Source organism: Daucus carota, chromosome 7 (assembly GCF_001625215.2).
Source record: "Daucus carota subsp. sativus chromosome 7, DH1 v3.0, whole genome shotgun sequence".
In the NCBI taxonomy this organism is placed as follows: Eukaryota; Viridiplantae; Streptophyta; class Magnoliopsida; order Apiales; family Apiaceae; genus Daucus; species Daucus carota.
The window spans coordinates 6,415,126-6,429,720 of NC_030387.2; the positions used below are offsets into that span (position 1 = coordinate 6,415,126).

A 14,595-nucleotide genomic window follows, 5' to 3' on the forward strand; every position below is an offset into this window, starting at 1 on the left:
TATATATATATATATATATATATATATATATATATATATATGGATATAACCAAATAAATTCTTTTTTAATTTACAAACTTACAAACTTTTTTTTTTTGAATTTATTTATTCTCCCAACCTGTTAATCCTTAATTATAGAAAGTATCTATGTTGAAAATTATTGAAAAAACATCACAGTTTTAAAAATAAGGCATAGATAAATCGTGCATTCTAACACATTTGTAAGGGTTCAACATTGGGGGTAGAACATTAATTATCACTGTGTTGAATATGTATATATATATATATATATATATATATATATATATACATACATACATACATATATACATACATACATATACATATACATATACATATATATATCTATATGTACATGTATGTATATATATATATATATATATATATATATATATATATATAAACTATATATAAACTATACCTCTGGGGTTTGAGTAGGGTTTAGAAAGATAAAAATTGGTTATATAATACGTTCGGTTCTTACATTGAAAAATTAGTTTATGTACTTCTCCAACACAATTTTAATCGATGTTCAACAAAATATCTTAAAAAATGTTGAACTCAAGTTATATATGTGTACCAGAACCCTCCCCTATATATATACTAGCTTATAACCCGTACAATGCATGAGACTTTTTTAAATATTTTATAAAATTTTATTCTTACCATATTTAAAATGATAAAAATATTATTTACAAATTCTACCCATGTTGGCTTATTATAGTATAGTATAGTATAGAAGTATATTATATATATATGAGTTAAGTTCTATGGAGTAGACAAAAACATCGGAGGATTGGAGTAGATAATTGGAAAAACTATAATCTAGTCATCTAAATTTAATTTTTTTGTCCTACAATATTTGTAAACATTCGACAACCTGCAGATTATGTTCTACAATATAAACATTGTAATTAAAACTGATATAGTGCTTTGCTCTATTAAAATATTTAAGAATGTGAGTTCTCACAAAGATAAAAAATTATCAAAACTACTAGTGAGGCTGCATATTTAATCTCTTTATGAACTTCATGGAGTCTAACTCACATCTACTCTCTTTCCGCTATTTGAAATATGAGAAAATCATTTGTTTGATATTTGCTTTATAACAAATATGAAAAATCATTAAAAATCTTATTCATCAAGCCTAGATTATTAATAAAAAAATTAAATTTTAATAATGTGTCGATATTATAATATACCGTGTCAAAGTATTGATGCTTTAATATTTTAAATTAACAATAAAAAAAATCTCATATATTGAAGTACTATATAGTTAATTTGAAAATTAAAAGAGCAACCATATCATGGTGTCAAATTCTTTTTCCTAATGTAATTATAAAGTTAACAGTTTAATTAATATTTTTATAATAAAATAAGGTGTGAGTGTTTTTAAAATATATGACATATATTTTAATTTTTGTTTATACAAAGTGTGTGGGATGTATGCTAAAATTTATTGTGTTCATACCCCATCATATATCACTTTATTATGACGCCAAATCTACAACCTCTTGATCTTAAGCAGGAGAAATTTTCTTCTTGAGTTTGAATATATTTTAAGTGCTATCAAAACATTCACATAATTTATATAATAGAAGTACATTTTGGCAATCTATAGAACTACTCATAAAAGGAAAAAAAAAAAAAAAGACGTACGCATGTGACACATGCTCATCTAATCAAAAATTTGAATATTGTAAGTCAAATATTCAGAAAAAATTATGTTGTATTAGATGAAATAATTAATTAATTTCAACTGTAAAATAGAGAACCTTTCAATAATATTGAAAGTGTAATATATTTAAAATCTAAAAGTTTCGGTACTTATTCCGAATGAAATTTTGACTTGGGTAGATAATATGATAATGGACTCTGTATCCTAACAAATTAGAATATCAAAAAAATCAATTCAAATATTTTTTTAAGTCATAAATTTTTTTAAATATACAACGCTTATTATTATTATTAATGCTATTAGATTGCATATATTATATTTTCACACTTATATTTTTATTAAAAGATAAAAAAAATCATATTTATGTTCCGAACAACATGAACACACACAAATATTATTTAAAACACAACATAATTCAGCCGGTCACGCCTCCTCGTACAGATTTCTTTTACTAGTTAATATTTTCATGCAGATTGTCAAAGTTGTCGCAACTATTGTTGAAATATAAGCATAAGATCCATAAAGGGGTCTTCTCTAACACTTTAAAGTTTTAGATGGAATGATTCTCTACATGGTATGAGAGCTCTAGTCATAGAGGGTCTTTCTCTAACACCTTAAAGTTTTAGATGTAATAGTTCTCTACACATGATCTTTCCTCGTTTTCCACCTGCCTTTAGTGTGGCTGAAATCTTGCAGTAGTATAAAAAGGATGCACTGAAAGCGTATATCTTCACATACCAAAATCCAAACAGAGTTGTCAGCAAATATGAAGAATGCAGATAGTTTAGTTCTTTCCATTCTTTCTTTTGCACTCTTTTCCACTATTTCTTTGGCCACTTCTTCACAAATTGATGCTAGTTTTCTTCGATGCCTTACCCGAGTTTCTCCAAATGCTGAATCTATATCCCGAGTTATTTACACTCCAAGAAACTCTTCCTACACTTCTATCCTCAAAAGTACCTTACAAAATTTACGATTTGCATCGTCCGAAACCCCGAAACCTCTTGTTATTGTTACACCGGTAGACGAATCCCAAATCCAAACGGTCATATATTGCTCAAGAAAAACTAATATCCAGATGAGAATTCGAGGTACAGGGCATGATTTCGAGGGTGTTTCCTACGTATCACAAGTTCCATTTGTCTTGGTCGATATGTTCAATCTTCGATCTATCGACGTTGATCCTGAAGCTAGAACTGCATGGATTGGAGCCGGAGCTACCCTCGGTGAGGTCTACTATGCAATTGCACAAAAGAGTAAAACACTTGGCTTTCCAGCTGGTGTTTGGTCCACTGTTGGTGCAACTGGTCTTATTGGTGGTGGAGGGTATGGTATCTTGCGACGCAAGTATGGTCTCGCGGCTGATAATGTGCTCGATGCTCGGATGATTGATGTTAATGGGAGAATTCTAAACAGAAATTCAATGGGGGAAGACCTCTTTTGGGCTATTAGAGGAGGCGGTGCTTCTAGCTTCGGAGTCATTCTTTCTTGGAAGATAAATCTAGTTTCCGTCCCAAAAATAATGACTCTTTTCGAAGTTGTGACAACTTTGGAGCAGAATGGGACTGATATAGTCCATCGGTGGCAAACTGTTGCACCGCATCTCCCAAAAGAGGTCGAAATAAGAATAGTCGTAGAGCCGATTAGAACAGACTCCCCGGCTGATGGTATTGGAACGGTGTTGAGTGAATCTAGTCAAATTCGAGGCAGCAAGACCATTCGGTTCAGAATCGTTGGCTCGTTTCTTGGCCGAATAGACCAACTTCTTCCGATAATTGATCAGGCTTTCCCCGAATTAGGATTAAAGAGAGAAAACTGTAACGAACTAAGTTACATTCAAGCCGTGCTTACTTTCTCCCTAATTTCCCCGGAAAGTCCTCTCGAAACTCTCCTGGAACGATCATCCTTGAAGATTCCATTCAAAGCAAAGTCCGATTTCGTGAAACAACCAATATCAAAACGAGGCCTGAATGGAATGTGGGATAGGCTTCTTCAAACTGAACCACAAACAACAAATGTGATCCTCACCTCATACGGTGGTCGGATGGATGAGATTTCGGAATCTTCCATCCCATTTCCGCACAGAGCTGGGACATTGTACATGATGTACATTAGGGTGCTCATGGATGGAGATACTACAAAGGCCTTGGAATGGATCAGAGGCTTGTACAGCTATTTGGCACCCTTCACGGCTCCAAGAACAGCGTATGTGAATTATAACGATTTCGACCTGGGAGTGAACAATCTGCATGATCCGACTAGCTTCGAGCAAGCCAGTGCATGGGGTAAAAAGTATTTCAAGAATAATTTCGACAGATTGGTTGCGGTGAAGTCGAAAGTTGATCCTACCAACTTTTTTAGACATGAACAAAGTATCCCTGTAAGAAGCTGTTGATTTATTTTAGAGTAAACTTCAAAGTTGTGGCCAAAGTTTACACTGATTTTTAAAAGGTTGGCCAGAGTTCCAAATTCACAAAAAGATGGCCAAACTCCAGCCAACGTTTTGAAAATCGATGTAAACTTTGGCCACAAGCTTGAAGTTTACTCTTTATTTTATGTCTAGCTTTCCATAATGCACCTTATCAAATTTGAGCGACAAAGATATTATTGGGATCATGTACTGTTGTCGAAAAATAAACCCTTTGTTTAAAGGTCTACAATAAAAGAAGTATTATTTTTTTTAAAATAATTAACGAAGAAAAACTCTACTCTACCGGTAATAATTGGGAAGATTTTTATAGCTCCAGACCAAGATACTAACTTTTCCGTTTTGCAGAGAACTCAAGTATTTCGGCACTCGTTTTGTTGGAGAATCTGTAATTCTGTATCATCACTTAGATACTTAGCTCGCTGATCAGTGTTCTAATAAATGCATGCTAAAAATGTAGGTATACCTAAGTAATTTTAATTTAATGTGAGGATTCAAGTATTACTCCTCTGCGTGTCAGTAATAACTAATAATAGAGATAGTACAGTACTCTATTCGGCTCAAACAATGAGGTAGGTTTTGAGAGAGTAAATAGTGATCCGAGTAACGACAATCACTTCTGTGTATGTGTTTCTGGTTGTTGGATTAGTGCTGATAGAATTGAGTTGATTACCCTGTATCTCTAAGAGCAATTCCAAAAGTGCCTCAAACTGATGTCCTAAATTAAAATTTAAGGCATTTGGAGTAAATGAGTGCTCAAACAATGTTCTACTGGTGCCTTAAAACACTAGGACATCTCTCAAATGTCTTATTTTTGAGGTATAAGTATGCATGCCCTAAATCATTTCTACCAATATAAAATTAGTTTTTCTCATTTCAACACATCTCGCTCCTCTCTCCTTTTCATTTCCCTCCAACAATAATTTAAATATATTACTATTTTAATAATAAGGCACAATAATAAGACATATTATGGAGTTGATATATTAAAATGATGTCTTAAATCACTAGAACATTATTTTTTTATTATGTTTATGAGATAATTGCCAGGACATTGTTGAACTTGCTCTAAGTACCGCCATTTTTCTGACCGTTGAAAGATTTCTAAATATATAAAACACGGTATATGTACTTGTTTTCTATCCCGTATTTCTAATAAATGCATGCAAAACATGTAGGTATACCAAATTAATTTAATTTAATGTGAGATCTACTGTTACTGTCAAAGAGCAAACGTCGGTTATAATTGTTGACTAAATTGAATATGTTATATGATCTGCAACGGGATTGAGTAAAATTGATAGGTTAAATTGAACCTGTGTAAAATTTATTGAATCTGTTGTAAAACATTATGCTTCGATGATATTGACAACATTGGGTAACTATTTTTTAAAAATAGTATATTATTAATATTTTAGATTGTTATAATTAGAATATACCATCACTTTAATATGACAATAAATGACATGTAATCTTCTTACAAATTTCTTACATGTATACAAAGATTCGACAGATATAGCCAAAATCAGGGGCGGCTATATTTATAGACAAGGAAAATGTATCAATGGAGTTGAGTTTTTTTTACATTTATATTTTTTATTTATAGTATGTATAATGATTTTATCTAAGAGTTCTACATGATTGAAGATGCTCTATGATATTATGTAAAATTTGTTGAACTTGTGATACATTTTATTTTGATGGTACCGTCTATATAATTAATTGGATATATTTCAAATATAATGTTATTATTGTTTTAAGGTGTTATAAATAAAATGTATTGTTTGATGAAGTGGTATTTGCTATAAATCTGTAATGGTTCGACAAATATAGTCATCCATAGGAAATAAGGAGAGAGTATGGTAAGAGTGTCATATTTTCATGAGATTATCTGTATTTATTATCTTTGATATGCCAATTCATTTTTTAACTAAAGATTTTTAATGGTTAGAGTTACTCTAATAGAATTACTACAATACTACATTCGGTTCAAACAATTAGTTAGCTATTTTACATATTCTGCCCCGCTAGTTTTCAACCGGTTTGGAGCACAGTCACGGAATAATATATAAATTAATATATATAATATTATATATATATATATATATACATATATATATCGTGTCAGGTTCCAGATAGATCCGCTTAAACTTATAATCTTAGAACCATATTAATAATCATTAACTTAAATGTGTGAAATTAAACATATGAATGTGTTTTAAAATAGTACATACTCCCTCCGTTTTTTAATATTTGACGTTTTGACTTTTGGCAAACATCTTTAGGTGAGTTGACCGGATAGTAAAAATTATTATTTTTGATCAATTTTTTTTGTGAATTAAAATTTTGATTATATATTTTTATTCAGAAAAAGAAAATTTAAAAAATAATAATTTTAACTACTCGGTCAAAGCACTTAAAGATACGTGCCCAAAGTCAAAGCGCCAAATATTTAGAAACAGAGGGAGTAGTACTTAAATACACATGTCTTCAATCAACGCATATTCTTAATTTTAATGAAATTTATTATAATTGATCATTCTTGACAAAAAAAATAAAATAAAATTATAATTGATCATTCTAACATGAAAACACATTTAATCCTTGATTCATATAAAGTGATATATACATTTTCAAAAAAAATAAAAATATAAAGTGATATATACAAATTAATCTATTATACTGCTGCAAAATCGTGATATATGAATAAATCGAATATATCTGTTATGACTTTATAACACTGTTATCTACACATACTGCAACAGAACTCCAATATATGAAGACATGGAGTGTATGTGTTTTATTATTATTTATATGTACTGCAGTAGAATTTCGTATTTTGTAATATTATATGAGCTAGATACGTACTACATCAGAATCTCATGTTATTTAATATTCTATGAGCTAAATATGTACTACAATAGAATCTTGTAATATTATTTTAGCTGGAATGTAGTGCAACAGAATCCCGTGTTTTGTAATATTACATGCACTGCAACAGAATCTCCTGTTTTATAATATTATATTACTAAAATTGATTGAGAATCACATATTGTAGGTTTGATTTGCATAAATAACAAAGTGCATATACATGTTAATTGATTATTATAATAAGTGGTAGTAGTTAATGACTATTATAATTTATATATAAGGTAAGATATCTTAAATAGCATTTGGTGTAATTTATATTTATATAGCTAGGAGGATCGTGATCATTGAATTCATATGCATCATGTGTGGTCCCTAAGTTCTAATTTTAATATTGGTTCTAATATGTGTGTGTGTGTGTGTTGGGCTCCTTGGAACATAGATATATTGGATCTTCGAATGCCCAATCCAACATCGTTGGATTATAACAAAATGAACGGCAGATTTGAGAGACAAGTGGATAATTTTTTTTAGTTTAAAAAACTACTAATAACTACCGTATACGTATTATATGGGAATGTATTATATTACATTTCAGTCCTGCGTTTTCCTCCCATCTAAATATCATTACTAGTCCTGCTAAAATTTCATTACGTATTCGTATACGTAATGAAATCTAAATATTACATGTACTGCAACAGAATCTCCTGCTTAACAATTTCTATGAGAATATCATTACTACCGTATACGTATTCTATGGGAATGTATTATATTGCAACAGTATTCTATGGGAATGTATTTGTTAAGCGATCTGAAAACAAAACGACTATTTGTTTAGTTCGTTCTTTGTTTCACAATCAGATTGTAGTTGACAGTTCGGAGGTTTGTCCCGGCTGGATTTGCGTTTCGTATTAATAAAATCCTTTGTTTGTCAAAAAAAAAAAATTATTACTAGTCAATTAAGTCCTATAATTTCTTCCCTGAATCAGATCAAATCGCAATCAAGATAACAGGACAGCAATGATCAAGTAAGGGATTGAGGAAGTTGACATTTGAAAATTGTACCTCTTAGATCATTGTTGCAGTACAACAAAGATGAGTTCAGATACATGACTAACTCAAATCGACATGCAACAATTAATATTTACTTCAAAAGAAAGTGAAGCAGTGAAGAGTTAGGGACAAAAGGCAGTGAAGATAACGAAAGCAGAGGCATCTCTTAGAGTCAGGGACAGAAAGCAATGGAGATAAGGAAAGTGAAGCAATTAATGCTGTAATTACAAGTAAACTTTTTTATTTATTATATATATTTTATTTAATTGTATGGCTGAGGTTAAAAGACAACTATATTTAATGGTCAAACAAGATAAATTTCTAGTTTTTATTTTTTAAAAATAGTTCTATTTAATTAAAAGTATATATGTATATATGCTGGTGATCAAATACAAACCAACCCTTAAATAAAAAATAAAAAGCAATACACTTTGGTGATGTTCTCAATACAATTTAGTGATATTCTATTTAAAGTTTAGTGATTTGTATTGTAAAAATTGGTGAAAACTTCCAAAAATTGATGAAAATGTACGGATCTGTTTTTTACATGATTCTGATGGTGGTGGAGATGAAGGTGGTAGGCATGAAATGAGGTAATGGAGCAACAATTTCGATTTATTAGTGCATTTGTGTCGCAACCCATGATTTGGTGTATAGTCATAGAATACTCATAACTGTGTTGCTGCAGCTGATAACCGGAGGTCCGATCCGATGGCGATTTTAAATTCATATTTAAATCATGAGACTCATGTACAAGATATATATATATATATATATATATATATATATATATATATATATGTCATTGCTCAAAAAAGAACACTGTTAAAAAAAGAACAACACAGAACACTTTAGAATCGAATATGGAATCTCATCTAAAACTTGAATTAAATTCAAATTTTAAGCTGAATAACGTTTTATTATGAATGATAATAGTATCCACCATGTTTAATAACAAATATTTATTAAAAATAACATGATTCTATGTAAAATAATCATGCAAAAAATATATTTATATGATTCTATTCTGGATTCTATTCTGGATTCTGTTCTGGATTCTATAATATTTCATATCTATAATTTGGATGAGTTTGGATGTTAGATTTCATATATTAAGTTTAATTAGTGTTTAGCTATGTAGTTATAAACTTAACAAATAATTATTTGTGAAAAATGAAGTGTCATGACAGTGTTCTGTGTTGTTCTTTTTTTAAAGTGTTCTGTGTGGAGTGCAACCCTATATATATATATATATATATATATATATATATAGTGAGGTTCCAGAGAAAACCAAATTATCAAGAAAACTGAGAAACCCTCTTAGATGCCGTTGATTATTTTTGTCATATATAATCATTTCCCAAATTAAATTCAATCAAAAAATATCAAAATCTAACACACACAAGGCCAAAATCGTAAGGAATCTATTATTGATTAATTAGAAATCTTATAATTTTGGCATCTGGCAAAATCCAATCAAAGCACACAAATTAATCACATATCATCACATATCAGATCATTACATGTATACATTGTGATGAAGAACCGCTAGAATTGTAAGCAGGAGAAAACTACGAGATCGTGTAAACACTATGATTCATCAATCGAAGGTTTGTACGACATATTATTCTCATCGATCTTAAATCTTTTTCATACCATTTAATTGTTGTGACTCTTGTATTTCTTTTCAAACTATCGCAAAATAGCCTCGCTTCATTTTCAGAGATATAATGATGGAGAAGAATCTCCATGAGAACACCGACCGTTTGTTGTTTCGAGTCAAACCTATCTTTTTAAAAAGAATCATGGACAATCTTTCAGATGCACAAAGGCAATGGGTTGTGGAGACTGGATTCGAAAAGGTTCTACTTTTTAACATCAAAGAGTACCCTCAACCTTTGAGTTTTTTTAATTTCAAGTCGTACAAACCAATCGAGTCAACAATTTCAAGTTGGGCAGAAGAAGAACGAGGCGGAAGATTGATTTATGAGAAAATTAGTTCATCTGTGAGTTCCCAAGTGTGGAGGATAAAATGCTCAGGATGTTCTTGAGGATAGAATGCTCAAGAATCTCCATGATCCAAACATTTCGGAGAATGCTAACCTATGTTCTTAATAGCTCTTGTTTTCCTCGGAGGTCCTACTTTTTGATTCTTTGATTTCCTGTTTCTACGACGCGAGTAAAGACTTGATGGATGTTGATCAGAATCTCTTGGAGAGGGAAAGTTTCGAGGATTCTACATGATCTTCTTAGAATACTAGGTTCTTTACTAAGATGGAAGTTGATCTTGAGTTAATTTTTGGGTGTTCTACTTTGTGTTCTAGTTATGTTTGCTTAGAATACTACGTTCTTGTGGAAGTTGTTCTTCAGTTAGTTTCTGGGTGTTCTAGTTTGTGTTCTAGTTGTTTCTGGGTGTTCTAGTTTGTGTTCTAGTTATGCTTATTCAAAGAAACTTCTAGTAGAATCTTTTATTCAGAGAAAACTTGATAATAAAACTTTTAGAATCTTAATTTTAATATTAAATTAAGACCATACAATATTCTTTTAGAATATATATTCAAGATTCTCTAAAAAAAATTAATAACAAAATTTGTGCAATGCAAGATTCTTTTAAAATTTGAGATTTTTCACGTATAAATTATTTACCTTATGATATTCTTGTGACTCTTTTAATAATTTTAATAATTACTTTGAAGAATCTCAAACCAATTAATATAAAAGAATCCCAATACAAAAATTATAATAATATCTAAAGAAATACTTTAAGAAATCTCCTCCATCCAAAAATAATAAATAAAAACAAATGCTAAAATAATATCATTAAATCTTTTCTATTTATCAAGTTGAATCTTTTAAAATTTGAAATTTGAAATTCAAACTGAATACACACTGATTAATTAAGATATGAATAATATAGAAAAGGAAATCAATTAATTGTATATCTTATTATTTATGTTAATTAAAGAACGTGTATATTTTGTAAGATGTTAATAAGAATGTTTAATGATAATATTTTAATACTATTATTTGTTAAAGAATTAATAGATTTTACGAACATTTGGTAGGATATTAAATAATTTTTGTTTAATGCTTTAATTATTTTTTTTAACTATTTTACAAAAAAACATGATGTGTTATAATTTTTTTATTTTTGTGATAAGTGAAAGATTAATATTAAGATTTTATTAACCATTTTACTAATGATGTTAAGATGTTTAACACCATTTTACTAATGATGTTAAAATATTAAGATTCTATTAACCATTTTACTAATGATGTTAAAATATTAAGGTTCCATTACCATTTTACTAATGAAGTTAACATGTCAAAATCTTATTTTTTATCCAATAGTAAATAATTAATTAAAACATTAAATAGAAAGCATTTAGTATCATAAATGCTTAATATTTAATTTAGTAATTTGATATTAAAACACTTAATCGAATCTTAAATATCTAATCATTAACATGACCATACAAAATCTTTTTGGAATATATGTAGGAGATTCTCTAAGATATTTTATTATTTTTAATAGTAAATATTTGTGTCATGCAAGATTCTTCTTATTTCCTTTGTTTTATTTTTCAGGATTTTTGGAAGAAGACGGGTTTTTCTTTTCGGACATTAAAGTTTTATTGTCTAAATTTCCCCTGTCATCTTGCATGTCCGACGGTTAGATAATAAGCTTTCTTGAATGAAAGAATTATCAGGGTGAATTGCCGATTCATATTTGTGAGATTTATTCTCATCTTCAAAAAAAAAAATACCTACCATATAGTTAATGAGAAAATATTTGATCAGATTCCGTTGAGTAATTTCCTACACAGTAGCTATGAAAATATCTCATCTAAATTCTCTTTAGAATAAGATCTTAAATAATAAAATTTTAAAGATTCTCTAAGATATTTTATTATTTTTAATAATATATATTTGTGTCATGCAAGATTCTTTTTAAATATGCATCAAAACACTTAATGGAATCTGGTTATATTTTATTACTTTGAATATAAACACTTGAAGAAATCCGATTACATTTAAATGACATTTATCATATGTGTTATATTAATAAAACTAAAATACCTATCCTATAGTTAATGAGAATATATTTGATCGGATTCCGTTGAGTAATTTTCTTACACATGACGGTACCTATGAAAATATCTCATCTAAATGCTCTTTAGAATAAGATCTTAAATAATAAAATTATAAAGATTCTCTAAGATATTTTATTATTTTTAATAATAAATATTTGTGCCATGCAAGATTCTTTTAAAATATGCATCAAAACACCTAACGGAATCTTGTTATATTTTATTACTTTGAATATAAACACTTGAAGGAATCCAATTACATTCAAATGACATTTATCATATATGTTATATTAATAAAACTGAAATACCTTTCCTATAGTTAATGAGAAAATATTTGATCTGATTTTGTTGAGTAATTTCGTGCACGATAATACCTATGAAAATATCTTATCTAAATGTACTTTAGAATATGATCTTAAATAATAAAATTTTAAAGATTATCTAATATATTTTATTATTTTTAATAATAAATATTTGTGTCATGCAAGATTCTTTTAAAATTTGAGATTTTTCTTGTATAAATTACTCACTGTATGATATTCTTTTGACTCTTTTAATATTTTTATTAATTATTATTTCGAAGAATCTTAAACCAATTAATATAAAAGAATACGAATACAAAAGTTATAATAATATCTAAAGTAATACTTTAAGAAACCTCTTACGTCAAAAAATAATAAATAAAAATAAATGCTAAAAAAATGTTATTAAATCTTTTCTATTTCTCACGGTGAATCTTAGAAAATTTGAAATTTGAAATTCAAATTTAATATACACTAAATGCTCTGACTATTAATGAGATATATATAATATAAAAAAAAATCAATTAATTGCATATCTTATTATTTATGTTAGTTAAATAATATTTATATTTTACTAATTTAATCCTTATATGTGAGCTTGATTGATGCAGTATGGATAATGCGTGAATATTGAAGCAAATCTTAGACAAATCTTTTTGAAGAAGGAAATGTACTGATTGAATGCATTAAATGCATGTATTTATTGAATGCATTAAATGTATGTAGAAGATTACTATACTATCCTTTATAAATTAGATTTAATTGATATTTGATAAATATTATGATTATGAGATGAACGGTGATTAAGTGGGTTTCTCAGTTTTCTTGATAAGCTGGGTTTTCTTAGGATCTTCCTCATATATATATATATATATAACCTCCAGCTCTGTTTGTTGATGGTAAAGCGGCTTCTGGACATGGATAATAGGGGTTGTGATGTTAAAGGAAAAAAAAAAGGATGTAATGGAGGGGACTGTCACTACAAGAAAAGCAGGCATTTCTGACCGTCAAATTCGGTCGGAAATGAACGAAATTGATCGAGATAGGGGCAGTGGACGTGTAGGAGGCGGTGGCCGGCAGACATGGAGTTGCTGGAAGTGGAGGTAGAGCTGGAGAAGATGATGGTGGAGGTGGGGTTGGATGATTTAGTAATATTTTGTTTAGTATTTAATGATATTCTAATTAGGTTTTTAGTTTATAGAATAAAGAGATTTGTAGTAGAATAATACTTTATGCACATAGGTATAATAGAAGTTGTGGTTCTCCGATCTAAAAATATTCGATACACAATAATATACACAGAACTCGGTAATAATATTTGTTGTCCAAATTTATTCATCAATGTGACCAGCAAATATTATTGTAATGCGCATACGTTACACGAACGAAAGTATATAATAGCATGGAAGCGCACGTAGTTTACACGACTGAGCTGTACAATAATATGGAAATTTGCTGTATCTCAGTCTAGAAGCCGCCTTGTCATATTTCATCCACTTTTTTTCTAATTTCTTACATCTTTACGAGACAATTACAAAGACCCGATCATGTCACAAGGTCCTTAAATAGGGGAAAAGCACATGTAGGGAGAGTCATCACTCCGTATCGACTCCGATTCGGACCATATATACCTAGTTAAAACAATAATACAAATATATCAAAATAATAAGGCTTAACGACCTTTTAGCCCTCGAAGTATGGGTGGAAGTTCTGATGCGGTCTCGAAGTTTAAAAACGTACATTTCGACCCTCAAAGTATCTTTGTCGTACCTCTTAGCCCTTTTTAAAAATTCCGGTATAAATCGGGGGATAAACTTGACAATTCATATTCGGGGTAAAGTTTTTGGGCGTACGTTTTAACCCTTAAAGTATACATCTCGTTCTTTTTAACCCCTAAAGAATACATTAAAATACATTAGATTTTCCTTTTAACCCTTAATGTTTAATGCCTTTTTAACCCTCACGTGTGAAATGTAAACTTTGTCCACCCCGTTATATACTGGTATTTTTAAAAAGGGCTAAAAGGTACTACAAAGATATACTTTGAGGGTCGAAAGGTAAGTTTTTAAACTTCAAAACCGCATCGGAACTTCCATTCAAACTTCAAAGACTAAAAGGTCATTAAGCCAAATAATAAAGATATTTTAACTTACC

At 29.3% G+C, this 14,595-nt stretch overlaps 1 protein-coding gene across 1 annotated transcript; it reads left to right on the plus strand.

Moving 5' to 3' along the window:
• The first annotated feature begins 2,396 nt into the window (after nucleotides 1-2,396).
• Nucleotides 2,397-4,955, plus strand: LOC108194477 (berberine bridge enzyme-like 24). Its single transcript, XM_017361425.2, has one exon. The coding sequence runs from the start codon at nucleotides 2,466-2,468 to the stop codon at nucleotides 4,092-4,094; it is 1,629 nt and encodes a 542-aa protein (XP_017216914.1). The 5' UTR covers nucleotides 2,397-2,465; the 3' UTR covers nucleotides 4,095-4,955.
• The last annotated feature ends 9,640 nt before the right edge of the window (nucleotides 4,956-14,595 follow it).

Coding starts and splice junctions, on each gene's coding strand:
- LOC108194477 (XM_017361425.2), top strand. CDS start 2,466: ATGAAGAATGCAGATAGTTTAGTTCTTTCCATTCTTTCTTTTGCACTC.